General features: G+C 38.5%; 1 protein-coding gene across 3 annotated transcripts in view; it reads left to right on the top strand.

Moving 5' to 3' along the window:
* LOC135205353 (longitudinals lacking protein, isoforms A/B/D/L-like) overlaps nucleotides 1–27,074 on the top strand; it is a 57,317-nt gene extending 30,243 nt beyond the window's left edge. For 2 of the 3 annotated variants that reach the window (XM_064235820.1, XM_064235821.1), the window contains exons 5-7: nucleotides 4,551–4,670; nucleotides 6,083–6,196; nucleotides 10,083–15,075. In XM_064235820.1, coding sequence (XP_064091890.1) covers nucleotides 4,551–4,670; nucleotides 6,083–6,196; nucleotides 10,083–10,523 — 675 coding nt within the window. In that variant the 3' untranslated portion in view covers nucleotides 10,524–15,075. Of the gene's footprint in view, nucleotides 1–4,550; nucleotides 4,671–6,082; nucleotides 6,197–10,082; nucleotides 15,076–26,676 lie in introns of those variants that run through there. The other variant, XM_064235822.1, reaches the window with a different exon arrangement.
* The last annotated feature ends 260 nt before the right edge of the window (nucleotides 27,075–27,334 follow it).

The raw sequence follows: 27,334 nt of genomic DNA, 5'->3' as shown, positions 1-27,334 counted from the left end.
CCAAGGTGTGGTGGACTTCATCAGAGTTCGATCATTTACTGAAGGGCATTTATCGGACTTTTGAAGTCTTTAATTTCCTTGATTGGTTGTTGGGGGCTTTGGCACGTACTCTAGAGATTGAAGAACCTTCTGATTTAGATTTACCCAGAAGCATTATGTCCTGTATGGACAAAGCCTTGAGGGATGGGGCTAATGAGCTTTCTTCACTCTTTACAGCAGGTGTGCTGAAGAAAAGATCGCTTTTGTGCTCTTTCGCTGCTAAAGGAGTTTCGAATGCGCAAAAGTCGGAGTTGATGTTCTCCCCACTTTCAGGACAGCTTTTCCCACCGGACATCATTAAGGATATCGCGCTTTCCCTTACACAGAAGGCTACACAAGACCTGCTGACATCTTCAGTAAGGAAGTTTTTGCTTACAAAGGTAGTAAAGAAGACACCGAAGGAAACAAGGACAGCACATCAGCCCTTTCGGGGTAGGACTTTTTCCCGACCAGCCTTTAGAGGGAAAAGAGTTCCTGCCAAAAGAGGTTCGAAAACCTCAACCAAACAATGAGTTAGAAGTCCTCCAGACATGTGTTGGGGCCAGACTTTTAGACTTCTGGGAAGTCTGGCAAAGCAGGGGAGGGGATCCTTGGTCTGTAAGTGTAGCGAAGGAAGGCTACAAGATCCCCTTCCTAAAGATAAAGAAACCACCTCTCGCTACAGCTCCGAGGGCCCTAGGGGCTCATTACATTGATTTAGAGAAGAGAGAGGCTCTTTGGCATCAGGTTGTCAGCATGTTAGAGAAGGGAGCCATAGAACCTGTTCTGGATCACGAATCCCCAGGTTTTTACAACCGTCTGTTTCTGGTACCGAAGTCTTCAGGAGGTTGGAGGCCAGTACTGGACGTAAGTCAGCTAAACTTGTTCGTAGAAAAGACCAAGTTTACGATGGAGACGAACGATTCAGTACTGGCAGCGGTACGTCCAGGGGACTGGATGGTGACGCTGGACCTCCAGGATGCGTATTTCCATATTCCGATTCATCCAAGGTCCAGAAAATATTTGAGATTCGTGATTCAGGACAAGATATATCAATTCAGAGCCCTTTGCTTTGGGCTTTGCACGGCCCCTCAAGTCTTTACAAGGATGATGGCGAACGTGGCGAAGTGGCTTCATCTGTTAGGAGTCAGAGTCTCCCTCTACTTGGACGATTGGCTCATAAGAGCACAATCAAAGCAGCAATGTCTGGAGGACATGGACCTCACATTAGAATTGACAAAGCAGTTGGGTCTGATGGTGAACCTGAAAAAGTCACATCTGATCCCCACACAGGAGCTAGTTTATTTGGGGATTCTGATATCCTCAGTGACTTTTCGGGCTTTTCTGTCCCCCGAAAGGCAGACCATGTGCCTTCGGAAAGTGCAAGAATTCCTATCGAAAGACCAATGCTCGGCGAGAGTGTGGATGAACTGCTGGGGACACTCTCTTCGTTAGAGCGGTTCATTTCCCTTGGGAGACTTCACATGAGGTCCTTACAGTTCTTTCTGAACGAAGTCTGGCCAAGAAGATCGCAACCAGATTCCTTCCTGTTTCCAATTCCTTTAAAGATAAAGGAGGAATTAAAGTGGTGGCTAGCCCTGGGAAGGTTAGCAGAGGGTACGTCACTCCAGCAGAGGAACCCAGACCTGATATTATTTTCTGACGCGTCAGACGCAGGCTGGGGAGCGACGCTGGGCCCTCAAGAGGAGTCAGGCCTTTGGAACGAAGAAGAGAAAGCTTGGCACATAAACAGGAAGGAACTGATGGCGATTTTCTTGGCTCTGAAAGCGTTCAGACCGTGGATCAGCGGCAAAGTGGTGCAGATCAACGCGGACAATACCACAGCTCTGGCATACATACGCAAACAAGGAGGGACCCACTCTTTTTCTCTTTGCAACTTGGCGAAGGAGATTCTTCTGTGGTCAGAGAGAGAGAACGTCACCCTGCTCACCAGGTTCATTCAAGGGGAGAAGAATGTCAGAGCGGACCTGTTGAGCAGGGAGGGACAAGTGCTTTCGACGGAGTGGATCTTGCATCAACAAGTATGCCAGAGGCTGTGGAATCTTTGGGGCAGCCCAGTGGTGGATCTTTTCGCTACCGCAGCGACGAAGAGGTTACCGAATTACTGTTCTCCAGTCCCGGACCCTCTTGCAGTCGCAGTAGATGCCTTCTTACTAGATTGGACGGGGCTAGACGCGTACGCATTTCCCCCGTTCAAGATTTTAGGAAGGGTAATGAAGAAATTCAGAGAAAGTCAAGGAACAAGGCTGACTCTAATAGCTCCATACTGGCCGGCCCAAACGTGGTTCACAGAGGTACTGGAATGGACAGTGGATTCTCCGAGAAGACTACCCACGAGAGTAGATCTTCTCAAACAACCCCACTTCGACAGGTTCCACAAGAACACCCTCGCTCTGGGTCTGACTGCGTTCAAACTATCGAAAGACTTGTCAGAGCGAGGGGGTTTTCTAGAGAAGCAGCGAAGGCAGTTGTGAGAGCACGAAGAGCTTCAACTATCAAAGTGTACCAGTCGAAGTGGGAAAACTTCCGTAAATGGTGCAAGAATCGGAAGATTTCTTCATCCAGTACCTCTGTGACCCAAATTGCAGATTTCCTTCTGTATCTGAAGAAGGAAGTGGGTTTGGCAAATCAAACCATTAAGGGTTACAAATGTATGTTATCTTCAATGTTTAGGCACAGAGGATTAGATCTGTCCAATGACGCAGATCTTAGAGATCTTCTTAGATCTTTTAATACGAAGAAGGATCGACATTGCAGAGCGCCTTCTTGGAATCTTGATGTCGTACTCAATTCTTAGAGACGGATAGGTTTGAACCTATGGACAGTGCTTCTTTACGAGAGCTATCGAAGAAGACTATTTTCTTGGTAGCCTTAGCTACAGCTAAAAGGATTAGTGAGCTGCAAGCTATTAACAAACAAGTAGGATGGAAGCACAACAAAGCAGTTTGTTCGTTCCAGGAAGAATTCTTAGCCAAGAATGAGAATCCTTCACATCCGTGGCCAAGGTCATTTGAGATTTCAGGACTGGCTGAGCTAGTAGGTCAAGAACAGGAAAGGGTTCTTTTTGCCAGTAAGAGCCTTACGTTACTACGTAGAAAGGACAAAAGGCGATTAGAGGGGCCTCAGGTTCTCTCTGGTGTTCTGTGAAAGATCCTACTTGACCCATGTCTAAAAATGCTATGGCTTTTTTCGTAAGAGAAGTCATTAAGGAAGCACATTTGCTTTGCCAGGAAGAATGCTTCGGTTTGCTTAAGGTTAAAGATCACGAAGTGAGAGCAGTAGCTACGTCCTTGGCATTCAGAAAAAATTTAGCCCTCAAGGACATTATAGACTCTACGTTTTGGAGGACAAAATTCGGTCTTTTGCTTCCCATTACCTTAGAGACGTTTTTGAAGCAACTTTTGATAATTGTCAAACATTAGGCCCTACGGTATCCTCAGGCTACAGTACTGGGGGCAAAGGAGTTTCCACCCCATAACCTACTAAACATGCTATTAGGATATTTATTTTAATTAGGTATAGTGTTTTAATGGTTGTCTTTTTTGGAAAAGGAAAAGCGTACTGACCTGCTCCAGTTTATGGTTGTAGTATTTGTATATAGTGATTGTGTGTGCTTTCAGGTGACTAAACTTCCTAGCACTGAATGCCCGTGGTAAATGAGGGCTAAGGCGTTCTCTGTCAGCAAATTGGTCATTGTCCAGTTGTCAGACCCTTGTTTATTAGCTTTCTCAACAAACAGGTTCACATCCTAGTTGGAGATGCTACTTAAGCGACTTTTAGCAGGCTAAAGAGGCAGGGACCTACGAAGTCAGCTACCTTAGCAGGTAAGGAATCTAATATTAATTTTTAAAAATTAGTTAATTTTTTTTTTAAATATATTGCCGATGTTGCTTGTCTTATGACCCACCCTCCCAAATGTGTCAATCAGCATATATATACCTGCCAGCTAAGTGTCATGCATAAAAGAATGATATTGTTATGATACAATAAAAGTTTTTATGCAACTTACCTTGGCAGGTTAATATATTAACATTCCCACCCTCCTCCCCTCAGGAGACAGCGGTTCAGAGGAAAATCTGAGGGGAAAACCGGGGAATGGTTCCGAGACACCAAGCGCCACGGGAACAGCTGCGATCACCAGAACTACCAGGTTACTAGCGGTTTTGCCTCCGAGGTTTTGAGAATTCTGCCAGTGCGACAAGAGGAAAGCTAATATAGTATACCTGCCAGGTAAGTATGCATAAAACTTTATTGTATCATAACAATATCATTTCTAGTGATATATTTAGTAATGAAATCAACAAAGTAGTTTGCTTCTAATAAGTTTTTATAGTTGAGGTGTTGGTTTCTAGCCCTCAGTTTTTTGGTGTCATGTCTGTGCTTCTTTCGCAACAAAGTGACCAGTGAAACTATAGATATGTGTACCATAGGTTGTTGGACATATTTTTTATTAGCATATGTGACTGAAATCCCACTTTTAACAAAGTTAATATAATGTTACTATCACACAGGCTGAAAATTCAGATGAGGTCTTGGATGATACCGTAATGGGAGTGAATTTCAACGAACTACTGCAGTCTTCTCTCAAGTCGGATGAGTTTGGCGAACCTCATTCCTCGGTGCATTCTCAAGTAAGTGGTTCTTAGTTGTTTGAATAATGTGTAGTTTGGACACAAATTTACATGTAAGGCTAGCTAGATTTGAGTTGAAGTAGATTTCATTACGTATTCTAGGTTTATATTTGAATAAATTGTTGTATAATTACCATGAAACTGCACTGAGGTTGGCTGCTGGTTTGTCTTGCGTATAAAGTGCCGTTGGAACTAGGACATTGCTGCAACATCCCAACTTACAGGATGTTACTTTATTGTACTTCTGTACTTATCGGTTACATTATTATGATTCATCTTTGCTGCTACCATTTTAGATGTGATACTTTTCTCAGTAAATCCCTGAAATTGAAAGTCTAAGTGTAAAGTCCAGATTAGTTTAGGTTAGGAATTAGTATAGTATAAGGAATTGTTGCCAGCTGTAGAAATCAAGAAAATATTCACTGAATAGAGACCTGTTAAGTTGAGGTGCTTCTACAATACTTAACTCATGCATTCTGATTGCTTAAGGTGCCTTTCTCCTGGAAGTAGGTTACCACTAACAGTATGCACTGTGTGGTAATACTGTAACCAGTACAATATGTTTTGCAACCTTCTTTCAGCCCACAGCTGCATTGCTTTCTGTCTTATTATTTTTCTTCTCTTCCATTCAGTCAGTTCAACTTTGTCTATTTGTTTCTCCTATAACAAACCTTTTAGTTGACTTAAACCAACTGTAAGTACTGCAAAAAGTCCCTGGGTTCAACAGAGGCAGGTCTTGAATCAATACAGCTATTTCAGAGACTATACATACTATTCTGAAGCTTGGTTTCAAACCACTTGCATTCTTATATGCTTATGCAGGGGCAATGGTACCGTGGAGTTATGCAGCCATTTTGGGTACTACTCATTCGATGTAAGATATTCGAGGTATCTTTCTGATTAGACCCTTCAAAGATGTTTATTTACATTATGACTTAAAGTAAAAGTGGCTAATTAGGAACCCTGTATAAATGAAGGAAAGAAAAGGTTGTAGAATGATATTTAGTACACTACTTGATTAGATGTAGACTGCATAAGGATTCACAGTTTATAATACACAAGGTACAGATTTTACGCTCTCTTGTCTTGAGATTTCATTACGTACTGTTATTGCTATACTGCTCTGTTTTTATTTATATAGTGATTAATTTATTGTAAAGTACTTTGAGACAGGAAATACCCACAAACCCTTTGAGATGGGAAATACATACTCACTAAGGCTAAACATTTACAGTCATGTTTCACCATTTTCACTGACTTATTTCAAGGTTAGATTCCCAAAACCCAGAGCAAAATGAAGACAAAAGCATTGCTTGATAACTCTGCTCCCTAAATTACTGGCTTTCACCTAGATTACTAGCTTTCATAAATGGGAAATGGCAAAATGAATTTCACCACATTCATGTTTACAGGTAAATTTAGAACAGCAGTGGGATGGAAGTGGTGTTGGGAGAAGCCTGTCATCTCACTCATTGCCATCGTCAGCAGCCCCACACAATCCGCTCACACACCATCAGCAACAAAAGGTAAGTGTATTTGCTTAACTCTTCTTCTTCTCGTCCATGTTGCAGGGTCAGTGTGAGTACTACATGCCTATGTTAAGGTAAGAGAAGGTTTAAAGGACTTTGTTGTATATGTGGAGTTGGATAAATGACTTGTTCATTGTGAAAAACTTGGTTATATACTGTAGTATTTACAACGTGTACTGTAGTATTTACAGGGGTCCTTGAGCATCCGTTTGGCACTTTAATTTGGGTCTTGCAATTCTTGATCATTTGGGACTTGAAGGAAATTTCCTGAGAATTTTTTTACATATCTTCTTGTGTTAGTCTTGTAGCCTTCAGCATATCCTGTGCCCACCTAAATGGAGTGAGATGAGTTAGGTGCAAAGCTTTATTTTTTTTTGCCGTGTAGAACATTTACTGATTGAAGCATAATTTGCCTTATAACCATATTAGATATAGTGGTCCCCCTGTATTTGGGGGGGTGCGTACCAGACCTCCCCCTGTGAATAGTTGGAACCCCTATAAAAGTGCTTAAAACCCTATTTTGTTAGTTAAAACTCAAGAAAAATGCACTAAAAGTTTTAATACCTGGTTTTTTTAATAGTTTTATGACAAAAAGTGCATTTTATGATGAAATTGATAAAAAACCAGGAATTTGTGGATATTTCTCATAGAAAAATACCACGAACGGGCAAATTTTCTGCGATTAACGCAGGGAAATGTTCCAGAGAGAAATCCGTGAGTGTGTGAGTTCGCGAATATGGAGAATGTGAATAAGAGGGGGGTCCACTGTACATAGAAAAAGATGGTTTGTTTTTTGGCTTATATGGCTATACTAGGGTTCTTGTTAAGGCTTGTCTTGCTCCACAGTGACTGAAAAGCAGTAACTGTAGTTGCAGTAAGTATTTTATTGGAAATAAATAATATTCTACCCAAGAGAAATTGAAGGTTAGCACTTAGAGTCTGATTTGGGGACAAAATCCTTCGAGTGAGCTTCATGAGGCCTTCAAATTGACGCAGAAGTCTTGCTGAAATAATTTACAATAAATAATTTTACTCTTTATGGTTTTGTGGATCTAGTACTAATTGCTGCTTACACCTAAGCATTAAGACCAGGAGCAAGCTTAAAGTGGGGATTTCTTTATGTCAGATTGATAGCTTCATGGTTATAAATAACTGTAAAATCAGTGTCATTTAGAAATTTGTGTATCTGAGGATTTACCTTTCTCTACTGTATTTAATATTTTCTTTCTGTGCATTATCCTAGTGTCCCTTAGAGTAAACAGGGATTTTTAGAATGAAAATCAGCTTCATGAGGAGGTGACATCGCTCAAATTTGGTGTACAGTTTAAATTGGGAATTAGTCTTAGTATTCACGAAATCTATGAAATGGAAAGAAAATAGTATCAAACGAAGACAAAAGATTCAAGGCAAGAGTAAATCTGATGTTTTGTGTTACAACTATGTAAATGCTTTTACCTTCTAGTATGTACAGTCCCTCTTGGTAATGAAGTTGTTAATCTACAAAATGTAAAGTAAGTAGAATTAGAATTGAATGCTAACACAAAAAAAAGACAAGATCCCAGTCCAGGCAAACATGCGCTCTGTTGCTGACTGTAAATCCTGTAGTCTACATCTTTTGAGCATTGGAATCAAGATCTCACAACCTTTGGTGTAATGAATTGGGTAAATTATTGGATGCCATACTGCATATTTATCAATTTTGGTGTAAAATGTCTTTGGTATTATTGAAGTTGCAGAATCAATCGTGTATGATATTTGAGAGAGAGAATATGTAGGCAAGTGCCTAGGCAGAAAAGCAAGAGATGTTCTATAGACTTCTGAAAGTTACCGTGTTTTTAACTGTTTATTAAAGTGTTTCCACCATAAATTACACACATTTATTGTGAAATTAAGGTTACTAAAGATATTTTAGAAAATACATAGCAATATTTTGTGGGCTAAGGCAAGAGAGATTGACTAAATTTTTGTATACTTCCACATAATTGTTATGACATTAGTAAATTATCTTTTTTTTAGCCTCAATTTTGGATAGATGTGAATAATTTATGGGTGTCCACGTAAGTAGTGACGTTGTAATTAATACCAACTTAATTATTTTGATAAAAGTGGGTATTGTAGCATATAGTTTATCAAAAGAATTTTTCAAAAGAAAGATCACAAAATATGGGATACGTCCCAGTCCCCTCTTATTGCTGGGGGAGTTTGAGCAATTATTTGTTCAAAAATTCTGCCTGCCACAGTTTCAAATGCAAATGGATTTTAGAACTCGCCAATCTTTGGTATACGTAGTACCTATCAGTCAGCTTCCCAGGCTCTTGTTACTGGTGGTTTAGAGTTATTCTTGTTCTTGCTTGGTTCCCAGAAATCAGAACGCCTCCTTACCACATGCAGAAGTTCCCCTACTTCTCTTGATTGAATTTGTTCTCCACAACCTCAAGGTCCTTTGCAGGGACCCTGTGGTCTTTCCAAAGTAGCTGTCTGGTTTTCACTGCACGAACAAATCCATTGGGCAAGCTATGTGAGATTCTGCAAATGTTAACGTGTCTCATTGATGATTTATAATAGAAATATCTTACTCAACAGGCTGCCCTAAAGCCAGCCAGCCTTGTGACAAATGAGGGTTTGTAACTTACGAAAAATAAATTCTTTTTCTATATTAATTGCCAGATATGTGAAATATGATTTTTAATAAACATAACCAGAACGTGTTTTCAGAAGCATCATATTTTTCTTACTGAAGTTTTGGCTTGGCATTCTCAGATAAAAGGACAGTATTACACTTCTTGTTTATCTTCACCTCATTAGTGATTGCATTGTTTTTGTTACTTCTCCATAGTAATGTTAATGTTAAACTGTGTGTGTGCGTGTGCTATGTAACAAGAAATATCTCTGTTGTCTAACAGTTTTAATGTTGTCTAACAATTTTAATGTTGTTTTTTATTGATAAATTTTTGCATATGATTATAAGGTGTAAAGGTGAAAATGGTTTGCTTTTACAGTGACAAAGTTCCAAGAAACTTAAAGCAACGTTATCCAAGCTTTATATCGTTCCAAAGGATGTGAAGATTTCATTGTTGGTTCTTAACTTGTAAAATTGTAATTATCTACCTGTATAAACAAATCTGTTAAGAACAGTTACAACCAAAGATAAAGGTCTTTTGGATAAATGAAAATTTTAATCTTTTTAGCATGTTACATTGATTATGATACTTATGATACACATTTTAGATTGTCCAGTAAAATGTAGTCTTTGCATTTTTAGCAGCCAGAGACATATTGAAAGGCTGCCTGAAAACTTGGATGATAGATTAATTTTATTTGAACTTTTTAAAAATTCTTTTTGGTGATATCTTATCTCTGGATTCTTTTGAATCGATTAATGATACCAACTTAGTTGCCATTTTTTTTTTTCAGTGAAACTGGCAGTGATGTCTTTTGCTAACATATTTAATCCTGCATTTGATTTAATATGAAATGTAATGTATATATCTTTTTGAAGCTTAATTGTACTGTGACAGTACCAAAGCTGGTTCCTTGAATTGATTTTGTAAAAGTTCAAATTGGAGAAAATTTTATTTTACTATAGTTATCAGTTATAGAAATAATTTCTTTGTCAAGTTTCGATTCTTAAATAGAAGGTAAATCTTTGTTATTGACAGACATTTCAGTTATTAACATCAGTTGAAACTCTTAAAATTCAGTCAGTTGAGATCAGAGCATGTAATCCTATTTTGAGTGATATCAAGAGACAAAATAAGTTGTGGCTTTTAAGTGACAGTGGACACTTGTACAGTAAAGCTCATGCTTTTTGTGCCTGTCAGTGTTAAGTGGTTTAAGAATTTAATCAAGTGAAACCGCTGGTGACTCTTCCATCCTTCTTCAGGCTGCAGCAGCTGCCCTGGGTCTTCTCCATTCATCCGGCAGTGATTCCCAGTCGCCGATACGCCTGTTACAGCAACAACAGCAGCAGCAGCAGCAGCCACAGCACGGTGGGGGTGGGTCAGCAAGCGACCTGTTCGTGCAGCAGCAGAATGTGATGGTAGGCGAGGGGAGCTTGCCCCCACCGCTGGATTTCCTCAAGAAAAAGGACAAGGGGCAGAGGGATTATGTCTGCCAGTTCTGCGGCAGAGAGTTCGGACACCGGACCAACTTGCAGGCTCACTTGCGCATTCACACTGGTGAGAAACCTTTCCGTTGTCTTTACTGCCCGTACCGGACGGCCCTCAAGGGCAATCTCAAGATGCACACTATATCCCGGCACAAGATAGACTGGAAAGCGATCAAACACTTGGTGCAACCTATCTCGGAAGAGAAGTCCAACTAGAAAGTTGACTTCTGTTTTATGGTTTTAATTGAATGTTTTGTTTCCTTTTACATTCAGTCCCAAAAATATTGTGATTCAGTGTTTTACCAACTCTGCATTTGTGGTAAGTGTTGCGTGTTGTCACTTTACATTATTTGATATTGATTATCGGAAGCAGAATGTCCTGCTCATAAACAAACAGTATTACTATTTTCGGTAGTGGTTCCATTATGTGAAGCCTTTTAAGAAAAAGCAGTAGACTTACAGATTTCTCAAAAGGTGTTAAGTGATCTCTTAAATATAATCTAGAAGAAAGAGTGAAAGCTAGACTTGCACAAGCAATCATGGAAAAACTTGCGATAATGATGCATTTCAATTCTGTTCATCTCGGAAAATGAATGTTACTTGGCAACGAGATTTGGAAATTCTAGATGGAAATTTCTTGGCATTTCATTTGAGAGTGAATCAAAACACCTCTTTCAATTAATTAAGTTGACGCCTGAAAGGAAGGTGGTTAAGTATTTGTTCGTTTTATGCATTGTTTGAATTTCCCTGGGACCTAACTGAACTCTTAGTTAATGTATAACGCTATTTACACACCTTTGTAATTACGACTGGATGACAACACTTCATCCTATAGATTTTTTAAGTTGATTTTAATTTGATTGGTGCTTATGATTTGAAACCAAAATGTATTGATCTCATGGTTAAATTATATGTTATTGTCTAATATAACTGATTGTATGCGTTACGTTTTGTGTGGTAGAGGGACCAAGATGTAATGTGACACTTAAAGAGGATAATAAGAGAGCCCTGCAGAAAATAAGAAGTGGAAAAGCCTCGGGAGCCATCAGAAAAAACAGGCAACTTGGAAATATGACATTGCAAGGGTTAGGATAGTGTTAAGTAAGTTGTTATTGTTTTATAATGAGGAAACTACGGGAAAACTACCAGGCAATAAGGAAAGGATTATAGCACCTTTTTGTTTTGGATCTTGAGAAGACATTTGTAAGGCCACCAAGAACAGTAATTTGATGGTCGTTACAGTCGTAGCGTACTGAAATTCTCGCTGACCTAGTGAAGTTCATGTATCCTGACACGAGATATGAGGTGTTTGTAATCAGAAGAAATTTGAGGTAAATGTTGGTGTCCCGATTCCTTTGAGGTTTATCACATTTGCGGATGGCCAGTGCAAGAAGAAAGAGTGCTTGGAGCTGCTCTTTGCGGATGACCTAGCCAATACCTTGAAATTTAAAGAAGAGGTTGTTGCAGTAGCATTCAAAGATTTTGAGTGGAAGGCAAAGGAGCTCACTGAAAAACAAAGCAAAACAAATGAGGTAACAGAAGGGAAAAAGAAGTAGATGCCGTTAGGAAGTTTAAATGTAAAATATAGAAGTACTCAGGAGCCATGAGAAAGGTTTGTGAAGCCCAGTGTTGTAGTGAAAGGGTAGGTCTTAGAAGAAGTAATAAGTCTAATGCACCCAGGGAACATCGCTGAACTTTGAACCAGGTATTTATAGGGAAGTATGAAAGGTTAGTAACAGCCATGTTGAAATTTAGTAAACAGCAAAACGTTGCATGCAGTGGGGAGATAGTGTTACAAATGAGAGATTTGCAGAGAACTAGGTAGATGTGGTGAAAGACAATGAATAACTGTAGGGATAGAAGAGGAAGGATAAGGACTCTTAGAAAGACTCAAGAAACTGTTGGAAAAGGGCATAGATGAAGACCTAGACCAGAATGAGAGTAGAGAAGGCATTTCATGCCCCTAAAATTGGGACAGTGCCATCAGTGCACCTCACACTGTGCACTGTAGGCATTACTTAAAGTTCTTTGATGCTTTGTTCCCTTCTGCTCCTAGCTTCAACCCTATCATTCCTTTGCTGTGCTCCACCCTCTCCATGCAATTTGATAGAGCATCTGAAAGGTTTACTCCTGTTAAATTTTAAAAAATGTTTTTTACTGTCAATTTCCCTTTTGGTATTGAAGGACTTCATATGTCTTATAGGTCTTATGTTCCATGCTGTTTTATGTCTAATCTTATGAAGGGAAAATCTAATGTAAAAAAATAACAATAATTGATAAATTAAGATTATTAATCTGCCAAAGGATTATTTCAAGAAGTAATAATTTGTCTGAAATTTAAGTTAGAGTACAGTAGTCCATCCTGTACTATGTATTTATGTTAAAACTACTTTTGTTCATGTTGTACATTTGGAAAACATATTCACCTTCTCGGTTGTCATGTCAAAGCTCCAGTATCCAGTATGGACATGGTAGTTCTGAAGGCATGGTACTGTGATTAAACGTTTTCCTTCTATTTTAATTAATTGCCAGTGATATATAATGGAGTGGAAAGGTGAATTTATAAAGCACCAAATTCCAAACAAAGGTGCATGCTCTCTGTATAGACAAGTTGATGGGTATAGAAAAAATAATGGCACAAAAGGCAGATTTTTTTATTCTTTTCATAATAGTTTTGTGGATGAAGTAAAATTCACACTATGGAGGATTTGATCTGGCATAATCTATAAGGTTTTTGAGAAGGGTGTTCTCAAATCAGAAAACTGTCTGCAACCTATTGAACACAAAAGAAAAAATAGGAACAATTTTTAAACACTAGCTGGCAAGGAGTTAATAACCAACAAGCTGTAAGTGATAACTTATGTTCGTAACGGAGAAATGTTTGCAGTAGGCTTTCCAATTTTTCCTTTTTGCAATGTTCAAAATAACTTTTAAAAATGTAGGACAACTCTTCTTTGGTTGAAACCAACTGGATACTTGGTTAAAAATGTCTTCCACATGAAGCATTGTAGTTACTGTACAGTAGGATTTGCCATTTGGACATTTGTATGTCAGTTTTTAGGTCATCTTTTTTATCTGTGAGCAAAAGTGAGTAGTTATTTATACAAGGCATTTTTGTCTTGAGTGGATCTTGGATTTAAAAAAAAAAGATTAGCAATGGACAGGAATGAAAGTGGTAGTAAGACAGGTTTTCCTCTGAATAACTAGTACTGTGATTGGTGATCTTTTTCCTTAAGGGAACAAAAACTTCTGAATGTGTCTTTCCTTCAGTTAGTTCCTAGTTTGGGTTAAGATGCCAAATTAGCATCATGGATGAATTGGTTTAGCACTTTGGTATCCTTCCTCACTGGAGTGAAAAGTTGAATGTAGCTGAGTAGAGGCAAAAGAATGTATGGGAATATTTTCTAGCACAGCTGTCCAAGCTGTGAACAGCAACAATTGCTATTATGCATTATGTCATAATTGTTTTTCCAGTGCAGTTTCCTAAGGTGTACGTGCCACAGCTTCAAGTTTATGTCCGTACTTCATTCATCTAATGCTACTATTGTACTGGAGAGTGTGATTCTATAAAGTTAAAGTATACAAGTCATATTTATTATATATTATTGATTAGTTAGTTTAATGTTTTTTGTGATTGTAAGTTTATGTACTAATGAAATATGTTCCTTAATTGTGAGGTGGAGAAATGGTGATGTGCAGATATGTCTTGACATTTCTAAATGCTTCAGACATTTTATAACACGTTTGGAGACATGAAAAAAGGTTATTAATGCTTCAAAGTGAATGTATGAATACTGTTAACAATAAATAGGACTAATGGGAATTTGGATAGTGCCCAAGATAACCAATAATGAGCTAGCATGAATCTTCAGTTTTGTAATTTAGTCCTAATGTTAATGTAACAGAAAACAGTATTACTGATAACTAGAATTTTTTTTTTTTTTTTTTTTTCATTACAACTGACAATTTCAGCAATTACCAATCTCGGAGTGAAATTTAAGTCTCTAGGTTGGGTTAGGTGTTATTTTAAGTAATTAAATGAGTAAAAGTGTTACTATACTGTATTTACAAATCTCTGATTATTTAAATATGGCAAAAGAATACCACTGTATCTTTGTCTGCCCAAGCTTTTCTCACTGAATGAAACAGACAAGGAGAGTCAACATTGTTGGGTTCATAGCATTTTTGTAATAAAATGTTCACATTCTGAAATTAAATTTGATGGTGAGAAATAAAATTGAGGATTAGACATCTTAATCATTAAACACCGACCATTTGCATGGTTCTTGTAACAATTCAGACTAAAGAATACCTAGACATGTCTGCCTTCTTCATATCTCCAGTTCAGTATAAGTTGAAGTCTTCATTTGCTTGAAGGTCCCAGGGAAACTATTCCCCTTGCATCATCATTACTGTCTAGCCTCATTTGTGATGTGTAATCGTAATCTCTTTATTTCGCAGTGTCACATTGATTCATTTTATGTCACATTACTATAGTCTTCAGGTTTCGTGGTCAGCAGCAGTGAAGTCACATAAATATTGCCTGCTATGCGGTGACACGTTTGTTTCCTAAATCCTCGGTCACCTGTTTTGCATGTACGTTTTAATATGATGCTGTAATTGTGGGTTCAGAAGTGTTTTGTATACCGGATCATGAGGAAATGAGATACTTTAGTACTGTACTTGCTATTTATCACAATGTTTCATTTGTACAATTACCTTAATAAAGAAATGCTGGCCTTCTGGAATGCCACACACCAAAACTGATTTTCCTTGAGTTTTTTTTTTTAATTGATGTTCCCTTTTTTTTTAGACGACTTAAGAAAGTATTGTAAAGTAAACTAATTTTAATGAAATGGTACACTTCAAGGCTCTCAACAGCTCCCCTGAATGAGAGGTAAAATTTGCAGCAGGGTAAAGTTATGGAAGAAGCTGGATAGCTATGAAGGATGAGACTAGAGTAACCAAATTAAAAGTAACTGGCAGAATGCATTACAGCTATATCCTAAGGAGGAACACTGCAGAAAACCTATTGTATTGAGTACAGTGGGGCATGCGAGGCATATCTTAAGTGGTAAGTAAGACCCTTGTTTGTTTGTTCGTGCGGGAGGGGAGAACATTGGAAATGATGATGAAGTTGAATAAATGGAACAACAATGGATGAAAGAGGTGAAAGGGAAAGGAAATGAGGGTTGGCAAGCATGTTTATTGTATTCCAGAGTAGTATGTACTTTGCCGTGTTGAGGAGGAAAAGTTGTCATGGTTAGGATATGAAGTTTAATTGTGGTTCATGGTAGAATTTTGTACATAAATTGGGATGACTTGTTTGCTTCATTGATTGCTAGTACGTATAGTCACTTTTCTCATACACTAAACTGAAAGTTTTTAAGCATTGGTACCATTGATTAGAATATGCAGTTCCAAGAAGTAATGCAGATGGTTATTGGGTTTCTAAGCAGAAATTATGGATATCGGAAGCAGCATTTCATTTACTATTTATTTAGGAAATGTTTGTGAATTTACATCCCATATTTTGGTGTGGTAATTAGTGTTCTAATAATTGAATGATTTTTTCTGTGTATGACTTTCTTTTATCTTGTAGTGATTTGATGAATTTCAGCCATAATGACTTAGTGGATTTACCTATTCATTTTTTTTTACCAGTGCATTGTTTTTTGTTCTGGGATTCTTCACAGGAAGTCTCTCTTGTTGACAGACTAAATCAAGAAGTTCCAGTCGGCAGCTGTTTTATCTTGCTGTGTTCAGGTGTACGTGGTCCTTTGTTACTTCTCCTGTCTCACTAATGAGAAATGCCAAATCACGTCTTAGACAGGGACATTGGTGATCTGGACTGATTTCTTGAGAAACAGTTTGTGCCTCTGCCGATCTACGCAGAGAACTGGATACTTGCTAGTTGTTTTGCTGGAGTGAATTCTTTATATACAGCATATACATATACATAGATAATGTATATACATACTCAAAATTATCTAATGAATGTTGATATAGGTGTATGTGACACTTCCCTACACATGGATTTCTTAAATTATGTTTTTTATGTTTCATAACTTCATATTATTGCCTCTGGATCAAGTACGACATGTTTTGGATGGTTAGATATTGGATGATTTTTTATAAGATTGCATTTCCATTTTGTGTTTTGTTTAGGTGGTTGATGCATAGGAAGATGAGAATTTGTGTGGAGTAAATGTTTTTAAATGTTAATTTGACTTTACCTCCTATTTTTTTTCTTACATTGTTAGAATATAAATACAATATATGCAATAGAATACTTCGATTTTGTGTAGGTCTCATTTATAAGTCAGGACTAATCTTATTATTACACAAATACCAATTATAGTTATTACTTAATCTAATACTAGACTTGACACAAATAACAGGTCAGTTTTACAGGACCTAAGAGTTACTTTGTGATTAGATGCAGTTATCGGTGTAGGTTTTACTGGAGCTGTAACTGGTGTCGGTTGGAAATGTGGAATATATGTCATGGTAGAATCCAGTTTCCTTAGACCTGCTAACAATGAGTTGGTAGTGGTACTACAAGAATTTCAATTGGTCATCTTGGTGACTGACTGCTGAAGAGGGAGCACTCATTCTGTAAAGCACTTTATGACAAGATCAGACCATTTGGATGACCGTTGGAAACAAATTTTTTCTCTGATTATAGCCACAACAGCAGTGTAATTGGAATCTAAAGACATTTAAATAAAAACATTTTGTATTGCGTAGCATTCACTGGATCACACTTTTTTGCAAAAAATAATTCCTTACTAGTTCTTTCCAGATGAGAAACTAGTGCTGGCTCATCTAGCAAGGTTTGTATCTGTGTTCATATACATTTTTATATTTTGATTGTTAAATAAGGGAATTCTTCAGCTCGTCCTCACAGGGTTTATGTATGAGAAAATGTTGAAAGACAATTCCTCCTTGTAGCCATTGGTTTATTTTAATGGTTTCATTTTTGTTACATGCATCTTGAATTGGTCTTTGGTATGGAGTATGGTGCAGAAAATATGGTCTTTAATTTAATTTCTTGCTCTATTTCATTACAGATGATTTTATATTTTTTGAAAATGTTTAGATATGTCCTAGAAGTTTCCTCCTGGGAGGTTTGTTTCAGCAGTGCTGTGCTATATTGAATGAAATGAGCATAATCCAGTCTTAGAAGCCATATTTCAGTTTTTCTACAAAGTGTATTGAAGTTATAATCCTTCAACAAAGAGTTAAGTGCTGCTTTGTTTATATATTAACACTAAATTTAGTTTTGTAAATGTATTTTCAGCCATTCATAAACACTGTTAGCCAGTTGTACAATGTTATTGCCCAGTTATTTATAAACACACTCGTAATGTCCCAATTAATTGGCAACTCCAGAATGTATATTGAGGATCAAGAGTTGAAAGATGTACAATGTGAACATGTTTGTCTTGAGCAGGAATACTGTTTGTTGGTTTAAACACTTGTCTGCTTGGTAAAAAGTTGAATTTGCAAATATTTCATGGTACTTCCAGGTTTTATTAATTGTTCTTCTGAAAATAACAGGTGGAAAGTGTTGTGTTCCCCATATGTGATTGTTTGTATCTCTTGACAGGCAGGTCATATCTTTGTTCTGAAATTGAAACATACTTGACAGTCAATTATCGGTTTTCCAGTTACCACAAGCAGGAAATGGCCTTTGTAGCAAGATAAGTGATTCTGGCTTTCTGTGGTAGTGAAGGAACTTAATGTGAATGTACATTGTTTCCAAATTAGTGGTGGTGGTAGATGTTGGTCGCTAGATATCCTACCTTCGGGGCTGTACATTTTAATTATTTTATTGTGGAAATTTTTAAAATTTTCAGACCTATTATGCAAAAGTCCTTGTGCTAGTTTTTGTTATATTTTTTAAATGGAGGCTGTTGAGTGCTTGTCATTTCTGGTTGTTTTATGCATTTAATCTTGGAACTTAATGAAGTAGGTTTATCACTTGTAAACATTCTATGCACAGTATGTTTTTTCTTTGGGGATCTAGTGTGAATTTCTCGTAATGTTTGTGGCGATTTTAACTATGGTTATTTGTGATGGTCCCTTTAGTATCAACATTATGGAAAGATTTAAAGACTTTTAGCTTCAAACTATTTTTCTGGGCTCAGCCGTGTCGCTCCCGTGAATAACAAAACATAAATGGAAATCGGATCGACTAAAAACTGCCACCCAAGAATAAATAAATAAATATATACATACATTATCTATATATACTATAATATACATAAATATATCCATATACATATATATATATATACATAATATGATACATATATACATACATACATGTACTGAAATATCACATGTTACAAGCAGAGAGGAAGACTACTCGAAGTCGGTACAATTCAAGCGTAAATCGGTACAATTCAAGGGTAAGCCGTAAAGGCGACTTGCCGCCCGCCCCCTATTTAAAAGTGACGCCTAATAAAATCCTAAATAAAGGCAAAACGATAGGCAAATTCACTCCCTAAATATTGAAAAAGGACGGAACCAGTACTTAACTTGGGTGAAGAGGTAGATGACGATCCGTAACCAGAATAAAAATAAAAGAACAAATAGTAATATTCGAACGTGTGAACACGGAATGGCTATCGAAAAGTATGACGTCACAGCCGCCTTCAACGGGGTAGCTAGGTGTGACCTATGGGTCGGCTCCCCGTATTTAGGGTCTTTTGATGAGGAAAAGGCTAATTGGAGGGGTTGCTGTGGTAGTGTTTAACACTCGCCCCAGTTTTATACCGACACCTTTTATATAGGTGAGCGAGTCAGAGGCTTCTGACATGTCCAATTTAGCAGTTCTCTGGTATTATAGCAATATTTTACTAGAAATAGTGCTAAAGCAGACATATTTCACTGGGCGACACGGCTTCCTCGCCCAGAAATAGATTTTTCCTACGTCAAAATCCCTTTATTAATTTTTTCATTTTCTCATGAATAATTATAAAATCTGGTTTCCTTCAGACATGAAGGCAGTTGGGTTTCTTCTGGGGTGTCAAGATTTAGCAGCATTTTGAGATAAATGTCTGACAAATAAACATATAGAAGATAAAGCAATGACAGGCCTGGGAATGTGAAAGCACAAGCAACATTCCAACTCCCTTGGAACCCAGCAGACATGGAGCAGTAGTGTGGAGTAGCAGAACTTGGACATCAGCAGGCATAAATCTTCCTGTACCAGGCCAGTCATAGATGACACAACAACACATGACAAGTTGAGGAAACAATTCTAGCACTATGCAAGCAACAATAGAGTCATCTAAAACCAGATCAGAAGCAGTAGAGGGGTTTTGCAACATAACCAAATGAGTGGCCTTGCTACAAGATGAGAAGCCTAAGAGGGACCTCACAATTGGGTAAGAAGCAGATGGGAAGTCTGGCAACCAGATAAGAAGCAGAAAAATAGGCTTTTCAACATAACCAAAGAAGAGGCCATGTAACCAGCTGCACAAAACAGATGCATACTTCTAAGATGACGTTCAGGCGAATGTGTGGTCATGTAACCAGATGAATAGCTGTTAGAAAAGAGGTCTGCAAATGTTCAGCAGTCGAGATGCCTTGCAGTCACACGAGGAGGAGAGGCCTTACAGCCTAATGAATGGTAGAAAAGGAACTTAATAACCAAAACAGGAGATGAGAGACTTGGCCACCATACTTTCAGATGAGCAGACGTCAGATCCCATAACCCCTTGAGCAAGAGCAGAGGGGCTTTGCAGATATTGAAAAGTATCATGATGGGGCAAGCGGCCTCAAAATGTGGCAGTGTCAGACCTTGCAACCCGAGGAGAAAGAAACAAAGCCTTGCAGGTATAGGATCATCTGAGGGAGCAAAGAAGAGAGGATTGGTAATCAGATGAGAAGCTTTAACACCTCATAAGTTGCATATAAGAAGCCTTCTAACTGACCAGTGGGTTTTGGGTCAAGTACCCAAACATGAAGAAAGAACAGATGCAGGGTGAAGACTGACCATACTAGCAGTAGGTGTAGGATCTGGTAATAAAACCATCAGGAATCTTTTAGGTCCCTTAATCAGAAGACAGCATGAAGACCTATTTCCTACAGGCAGAGTAATGTCTCAAAATTACCAGAAGAGTGAAGGATGAGATGATTCCTCGAGCCCAGATGACATGAAGCTATTTAATAATCAGGACAGGAGATAAGTGGGCTTGTAATTTATAGCTAAATGGTTTAAAAGTGAGGTCCTATCACCACCTTTTGAGGAACAGGGCTCTCTTCATAATAAAGTGAAGTCTTGTCACCACCTTTTGAGGCACAACCTCTCTTCATACAGTCAGATACTATGTAGATTTGTAAACACCTGAGGAGCAGATACGATGCACCTTTGCTGTTGGAAGCTTGATATCTGTTCTCATTCTGGGGTGGAGACTTTTCTTATTCTAATTTTGTGTTGAAGTTCTACCATCAGCTCATAAAAGTTCCATTTGTGGTCATGTGTAGTACTTGGCAGCCTGTTTTTATTGCTAACCTGGTACTAGAACTTGCAGATCTACTGCTTGTTTCGTTCTGAAGGATCCTACAGGAAGCCTTTGGTCTGATATTGATAGTTTTTCATCAACAGCTTTACTTCTTTCATCTGATTACATCTGGTATCTCTAACTCCTGCTGACCAGAAACCTCATAAATGATGCACATTTGCCTGTGGAAGCTTGATGTCTGTTCTCATTCTGGGGTGGAAACTTTTCTTATTCTGATTTTATGTTGAAGTTACTCCACCTGCCTCCCATCTAATGCCGTCAACTTGATTGCAGAGTAGACATCTACTAGATCCCTACATCTGCTGCATACCATTGTAGAAGCCTTTCCCTCTGCTGGCTACAGCAGGCGACATGAAACCAAGTAACCACAATATGAGAGTAGGTGAGAGGCTTTGTATTTAGTAGCTAAATTCTTTGATGTGAGGTCTCATAACCACATAGGCTCTCTCTATACAGACAGCAAATGTTCAGATTAGTAAACACAAGACAACAAGATTTGAGACATTGTAATCATTAGGAACATGGTACATACAAGTGTCTTTAGCCACCTGTAGAGCTACAGTGCAAAACATTTTGAAACTTTAGCCCTATAGGTGGCTGTAGACTCTCTTTAACCACTTGTCTAATGGTTGAAATAGGCAAGTGGTAAAGAGGGTCTATAGCCACCTATAGGGCTAAATTTTCACAAAAAGTTTTGCACTGTAGCTCTACAGGTGGCTATAGACCCTTACATGTACCACTTTCTAATGATTAAAATGTCTCAAATCTTGTCTTGTGTTTAAACATCAGCTGCCTGTATAGAGGGAGACTATGTGGTTATGAGACCTCACATCAAAGAATGAAACTACTAATTACAAATCCTCTCACCTGCTGTCAAATTGGCGTTTACAGGGTTTCATGTCACCTACTGTAGCCAGCAGAAGGAAAGGCTTCTACAATGGTACGCAGCAGATATGGGGATCCAGCAGATGCCTACTTTGCAACTGAAGTTGACACATTAGATGGGAGGCAAGTGGAAACCTCAACACAAAATCAGAAGTTGTTGTCTCCAACCCAGAATGAGAAAAGACATCAAGCTTCCAGAAACAAATGTGCTTCATTTAAGAGGTTTCCGGTCAGCAGGAGTTAAAGATACAGTACGTAGTACCTCGAGATACAAAAGGCTCAACTTACGAAAAATCCAAGTTACGAAAGCAAAGACGAAAAATGTTACTGCTCTACATACGAAAAGTTTTCAAGATACGAAAGGTTTCTGAAAGTCAGAGATTCGCCCCATAACAATTTTGAAACTCGCGCCGCACGCCGCCATCTTAGTATGAGATCCTTCTCTCTGATTGGACAGCATCCCTCCCATCATGCATCTTCTATACGTACGTGTTGGCGTCCCTTAGCTCGGCCACTCCACACCCGAAACTTTACCGTACGCAATCGGCATTCGTTCGCTCCAACGATTTCATTTAGTAACGTAAATTCGTTAGTGATTTCGTTGCAGTACATATTATCGTGTTGTGCGAAGACTGTATATTGTGTAACTTTACGTAAATTAACGTAGTCATGGGTCCCAAGAAAGTTGAAATTCACGGAAAGAAGCGCATGCTCTCTTTGGAGACAAAGATGGAGATCATAAAGAAGTACGAAGCTGGTATGCGATTGAGTGTGATCGCAAAGGAATACGGCCATAATCCGTCGACAATAGGCACCATCCTTAAACAGAAGGATGCCATCAAAGCAACTACACCGTCGAAGGGCATCACTATTTTGTCCAGCAAGAGGAGCCATGTGCACGACGAGATGGAACGGCTACTCCTCATCTGGATAAAAGACAAAGAAATTGCTGGCGATACAGTAACGGAGACGGCAATCGCTCACAAGGCCAGTGCTATTTTCGGCGATTTGATTGCGCAGGCGGAAGACGAGGGAGGGGAAGGGACTTCAACGCCAACCCCAGAGTTCAAGGCTTCGCATGGCTGGTTCGAGAAATTTCGTAAACGGACTGGCATCATTCGGTGGTGCGTCATGGGGGGAGGCTGCCAGCTCGGACACGAAAGCGGCCGAAGCCTTTAAAAAGACGTTCGACGAGATGATGACCAAGGAAGGCTACAGTTCTCAGCAAGTCTTCAACTGTGATGAGACTGGCCTTTTTTGGAAAAAAATGCCTCGTCGGACATACATCATGGAGGAAGAGAAGCTACCCGGGCATAAGCCTATGAAAGACACGCTTACGCTCGCACTTTGTTCGAACGCCAGTGGGGATTGCAAGGTGAAGCCCCTACTGGTGTATCACTCCGAGACTCCTCGAGCCTTCAAGGCCCACAAAAGTGTTGAAGGGAAGAGCTTTCCAGTGACGTGGAGGGCTAATGCAAAAGCCTGGGTAACGAGGCTTTTGTTCACCGAGTGGGTAAATCTGTGTTTCGGCCCAACTGTGAAGAGTTTTTTGCAAGAGAAGCGCCTCCCCCTGAAATGTCTGCTGGTGTTGGACAATGCCCCTCCCCACCCTCCTGGCCTCGAGGAAGATATCCTAACGGAGTATTCCTTCGTTAAGATTCTTTTTCTTCCGCCCAACACCACCCCTCTCCTCCAGCCCATGGACCAGCAAGTGATAGCGAACTTTAAGAAGCTGTACACGAAACATCTTTTCAAAAGATGTTTCGACATCACCGATACCACAAACCTCACCTTGCGTCAATTTTGGAAGGAGCATTTCGACATCATCATTTGCATCCGACTTATTGACCTAGCTTGGCAGGAGGTTTCGAGGCGAACCTTGAATTTCTCGTGGAGGAAACTCTGGCCTGATGCCGTATCCGCCAGAGACTTCAAGGGATTCGACGTGGGCGAAGCTGGTGCTGCAGAGTCAGAAACAGTTGACGATCCCGAAACTGTTTTGGAACCAGATCTTGACGAGATCGTTGCACTCGGCAAGTCCATGGGGCTTGTCGTCGACGAGGACGACATCAACGACCTTCTCGAGGAGCACCAAGAGGAGCTTACGACAGATGACCTGAAGGAGTTGGAGGCCATGCAACATAACGTCGTTCAAGAGGAGTTCTCTAGCAGCAGCGAGGAAGAGGAGGAGGAGCCTGTGACAACGGCAGAAATTAAGGATATTCTAGGCGCTTTTCATAAAGTGCAATCGTTTATCGAAAAAAGACACCCCGAAAAGGCTCACACAGGTCGTATGCTTGCGCAGTTCGATGACGTTTGCCTGAATCGTTTCAGGAACATTGTGAAAAGTAGGCAGAAGCAATCTTCCTTGGATCGTTATTTTTTAAAGAGGCCTTCAGCATTAGCAGGAGTAAGCAAAAAGGAAGAACCAAGTGATAAAAAACAGAAAGTTTAAAGCAAAAAGGAAGAACCAAGTGATGAAAAATAGAACGTTGAAAGCGGTGATGAAGTTGAAATTCTGTAAAAAAAAAAAAAAAAAAAAAAAAAAAAAAAAAAAAAAAAAAAAAAAAAAAAAAAAAAAAGCCTACGTAAAAGTAAAAAAAGTTAAAAATAAAAAAAAAATTTACGTAATTTCTAGATTTTTGTAAGTTAAGTGTTACAGTTTTGTTAAGTTGTTTCGTAAATTTTAGTTTTATAGTTTTCCTTAAATTTTTTGTGTTTTCGTAAAGTTAAGTGTACGTACGTACGTACGTTATCTGCCGTTTGTCCTCCTCCTCCTCTGCCGCCACTATCGGAGATAGCCTCACTCGAAAGGTAAGCTTCCACATTTTACGTTACAGTAATAATATTTCTTGTACACTAATATACACTTTATTTACAGGTTTTGGATTTTTATTCTTAATTTAGGTATTGAATGGTCCAAATTGTTGTAGTATTTCATTGTTTATAGGTCAATTTAGCTTTATTATGAAATTTAATGGGGTGTTTTTGGAGGTCTTGGAACAGATTAGCCATTTTACATGTAAAATGTGTTCCAAGATACGAAAAACTCATTATACGAAGGCTGCCTCGGAACGGATTAATTTCATATCTCGAGGTACTACTGTACCAGATATAATCAGATGAAAGGAGTAATTGATTGATTGATTTATTGTGTATTATATGTGGCGATGAAGGAGTAAAGCTGTTGATGAAAAACATTTAATATCAGACCAAAGGCTTTCTGTACTAGATGAGTGGTAGTTGAGGATCCTTCAGAACCATACAAGCAGTAGATATGCACATTCTAGTACCAGGTTAGCAAGAAAAACAGGCTGCCAATACTATACTTTATGACCACAAATGAAACTTTCATAGCATAAGCAAGCAATGCATGAAAGGTCTTCGCCATTTAATGAGCAAGAAACAGTTGAGAGATCTTGAAGCAGTTGATGTAATTGTAGAGGAAAGGAAACTAAGTCCAAAAATGTGACTGCAGATGAACTTTTTGCGGTAGATGGGCAGCAGAAAGAGCAAACAGTAGAAGTTAAGGGAGTCTCCATAAACCAAACAACCAGCAGCTGAGAAGGAGCCTTCAACAAATTCAGTAGTATAGTAGCTGGACAGGAGACAGCTGTTATTTTGAAAGTCTCAGTTTCCATTCTGCAGCTCATAGTAAAAGCAGCAATTGTCATTTTCACAGCAGACATCTGCAGCTCTACAAAAAGTAATTGCTAATCATGTAAAAGGAAAAAAATATGCTGTATTTTATTCAACATACAAGATAATTACAAAACAAAGAGGAAATAACAAATGTACGTATTCTTGACAAAAAATTTTGTAATAAATCTTACTATGGCCTGACGGCACATAAATTTCTTTTACAGACTCAAGTGACAATATTAACACCTACTGAATAGGACATATTTCAATAACCTCTGAAACCCATACAAGTTACAATGACGAGACTAGATGGCTATGAAAATAATCCTGTACCCTACATCAGCAAAAAGAAAATACATATCAAATAATTAAACTAAGAACCTAAGTTCTGTTTTAAATTACAAAAGCAATCAGTGGCATTACTTCCACCAAAGGCAGTCAACGCACGTTGTGATAAGCAAAAAAATACCTTAACACATTGTGATAGCAAACAAAATTGAACAGTAATTGCAAGTGAGTCTTGAATTTTGGTTCTCTCTAAAGACCTCCCACCAAGTGCAAAATAAGATTTCTGGTGGCTATTTGAAAGGGTATTGAACACAGAACTTAATTACGACTGTTGAGGTTGAAACCGACTTTGGAATTACTGCACTATATTGATGGTTACCATTTTGAATGATATTGATAACATAAAGAATTTCAACTTGATTGGACTGTTGAGATGATCTTGGACTGGTCATACAGTGACAAATCCCTATCAAACTTAGTCATTAATTCTATAAAAACCACATTTCAATGGGCATGCAGGTTTTACCTCAAAATTTTATCCAAGCTGATATCCTCCTCAAGAAAGTATTCACACTTTCTTGTTTTACAAAACTACGTTACGGTTGCTGAATATGGACTAAGGTATGTTTTGCAAAACTTCATTATGTTTACAGTTTAGTGAAGGAAAGATGTGTTTTGCAACACTGCTTTACATTTACGTACTGGTTAAGGACTCCACTACATTTGCAAAACTGCATTATATTCATCAGCTGTTGGACTTGGCTATGTTTGGCAAAACTGCATTATGTTTACTGTTTAGCGAAGGAAAGCTGTTGTTTTGCAAAACTGCATTACATTTATCAGTTAAGGTATAAGCTACGTTTGCAAAACTGTATTAGTTTTTAATGTACTAGTTAAGGATTAATTAAAATGAACTAAATTTTGAACTACATAAAATTTCCCCACCCCATGCCTGAAAAATACTGTATTGTAGAACTATTTCTCCTTCCTAATACGATTCACAACTCCTCTTTCAGACCAACGCTTGCGGGGAACTTTGCTGCCCGATCTGCGGGAAGGCGAGCAGCCGCCGAGACAACCTGGAACGTCACATCAGGAGTCACCTCGGCGACAAGCCGTTCCAGTGTCCGTTCTGTAATTTCCGCTCGCAGCTCAAGTGGAACATGAAGTCGCACATTGAGAGGAGACATCACCAAAGACAGCAACAATCACAGCATGAGCAGCAACAGAATCATCAGAACAGTCATCAACAGCAGCATCAAGGCGTCCCGCCATGGAGGTGGAATGCATCGTTGTAGAACATTAGACTTAGTAAGACTTTTTTTTCTCCCTGCAATAATAATTTAAAAGTACTTCTGATCTCGTGCGTACCTAATTAAGAAAGATAAGGCAGTAAAGTCTAAGTTGTGGTAAATAAGTGCCTTTAATTAACCTCATTATTTTGAACGATTTACAATTAAGAGTTTTTAGCAAATGTTTCCTTAAATTTAGGACGGAAAAGTTTTAGATAATAATTGAAAATAAATAATAAAAGAGGTATATTATTAGTATTATAAATAAGATGATGAACCCTATTCATATGGAACAAGCCTACAGGGAATCTGAATTGAAATTCAAGGTCCTGAATTACATGATAATTCATTTGAAGGAAGTTACAGAACATAATACAAAATA

Source organism: Macrobrachium nipponense, chromosome 49 (genome assembly GCF_015104395.2).
Source record: "Macrobrachium nipponense isolate FS-2020 chromosome 49, ASM1510439v2, whole genome shotgun sequence".
Taxonomy (NCBI): Eukaryota; Metazoa; Arthropoda; class Malacostraca; order Decapoda; family Palaemonidae; genus Macrobrachium; species Macrobrachium nipponense.
The sequence above is the reverse complement of the archived record's forward strand: the minus strand, read 5'-3'. Positions and strand labels throughout refer to the sequence as shown.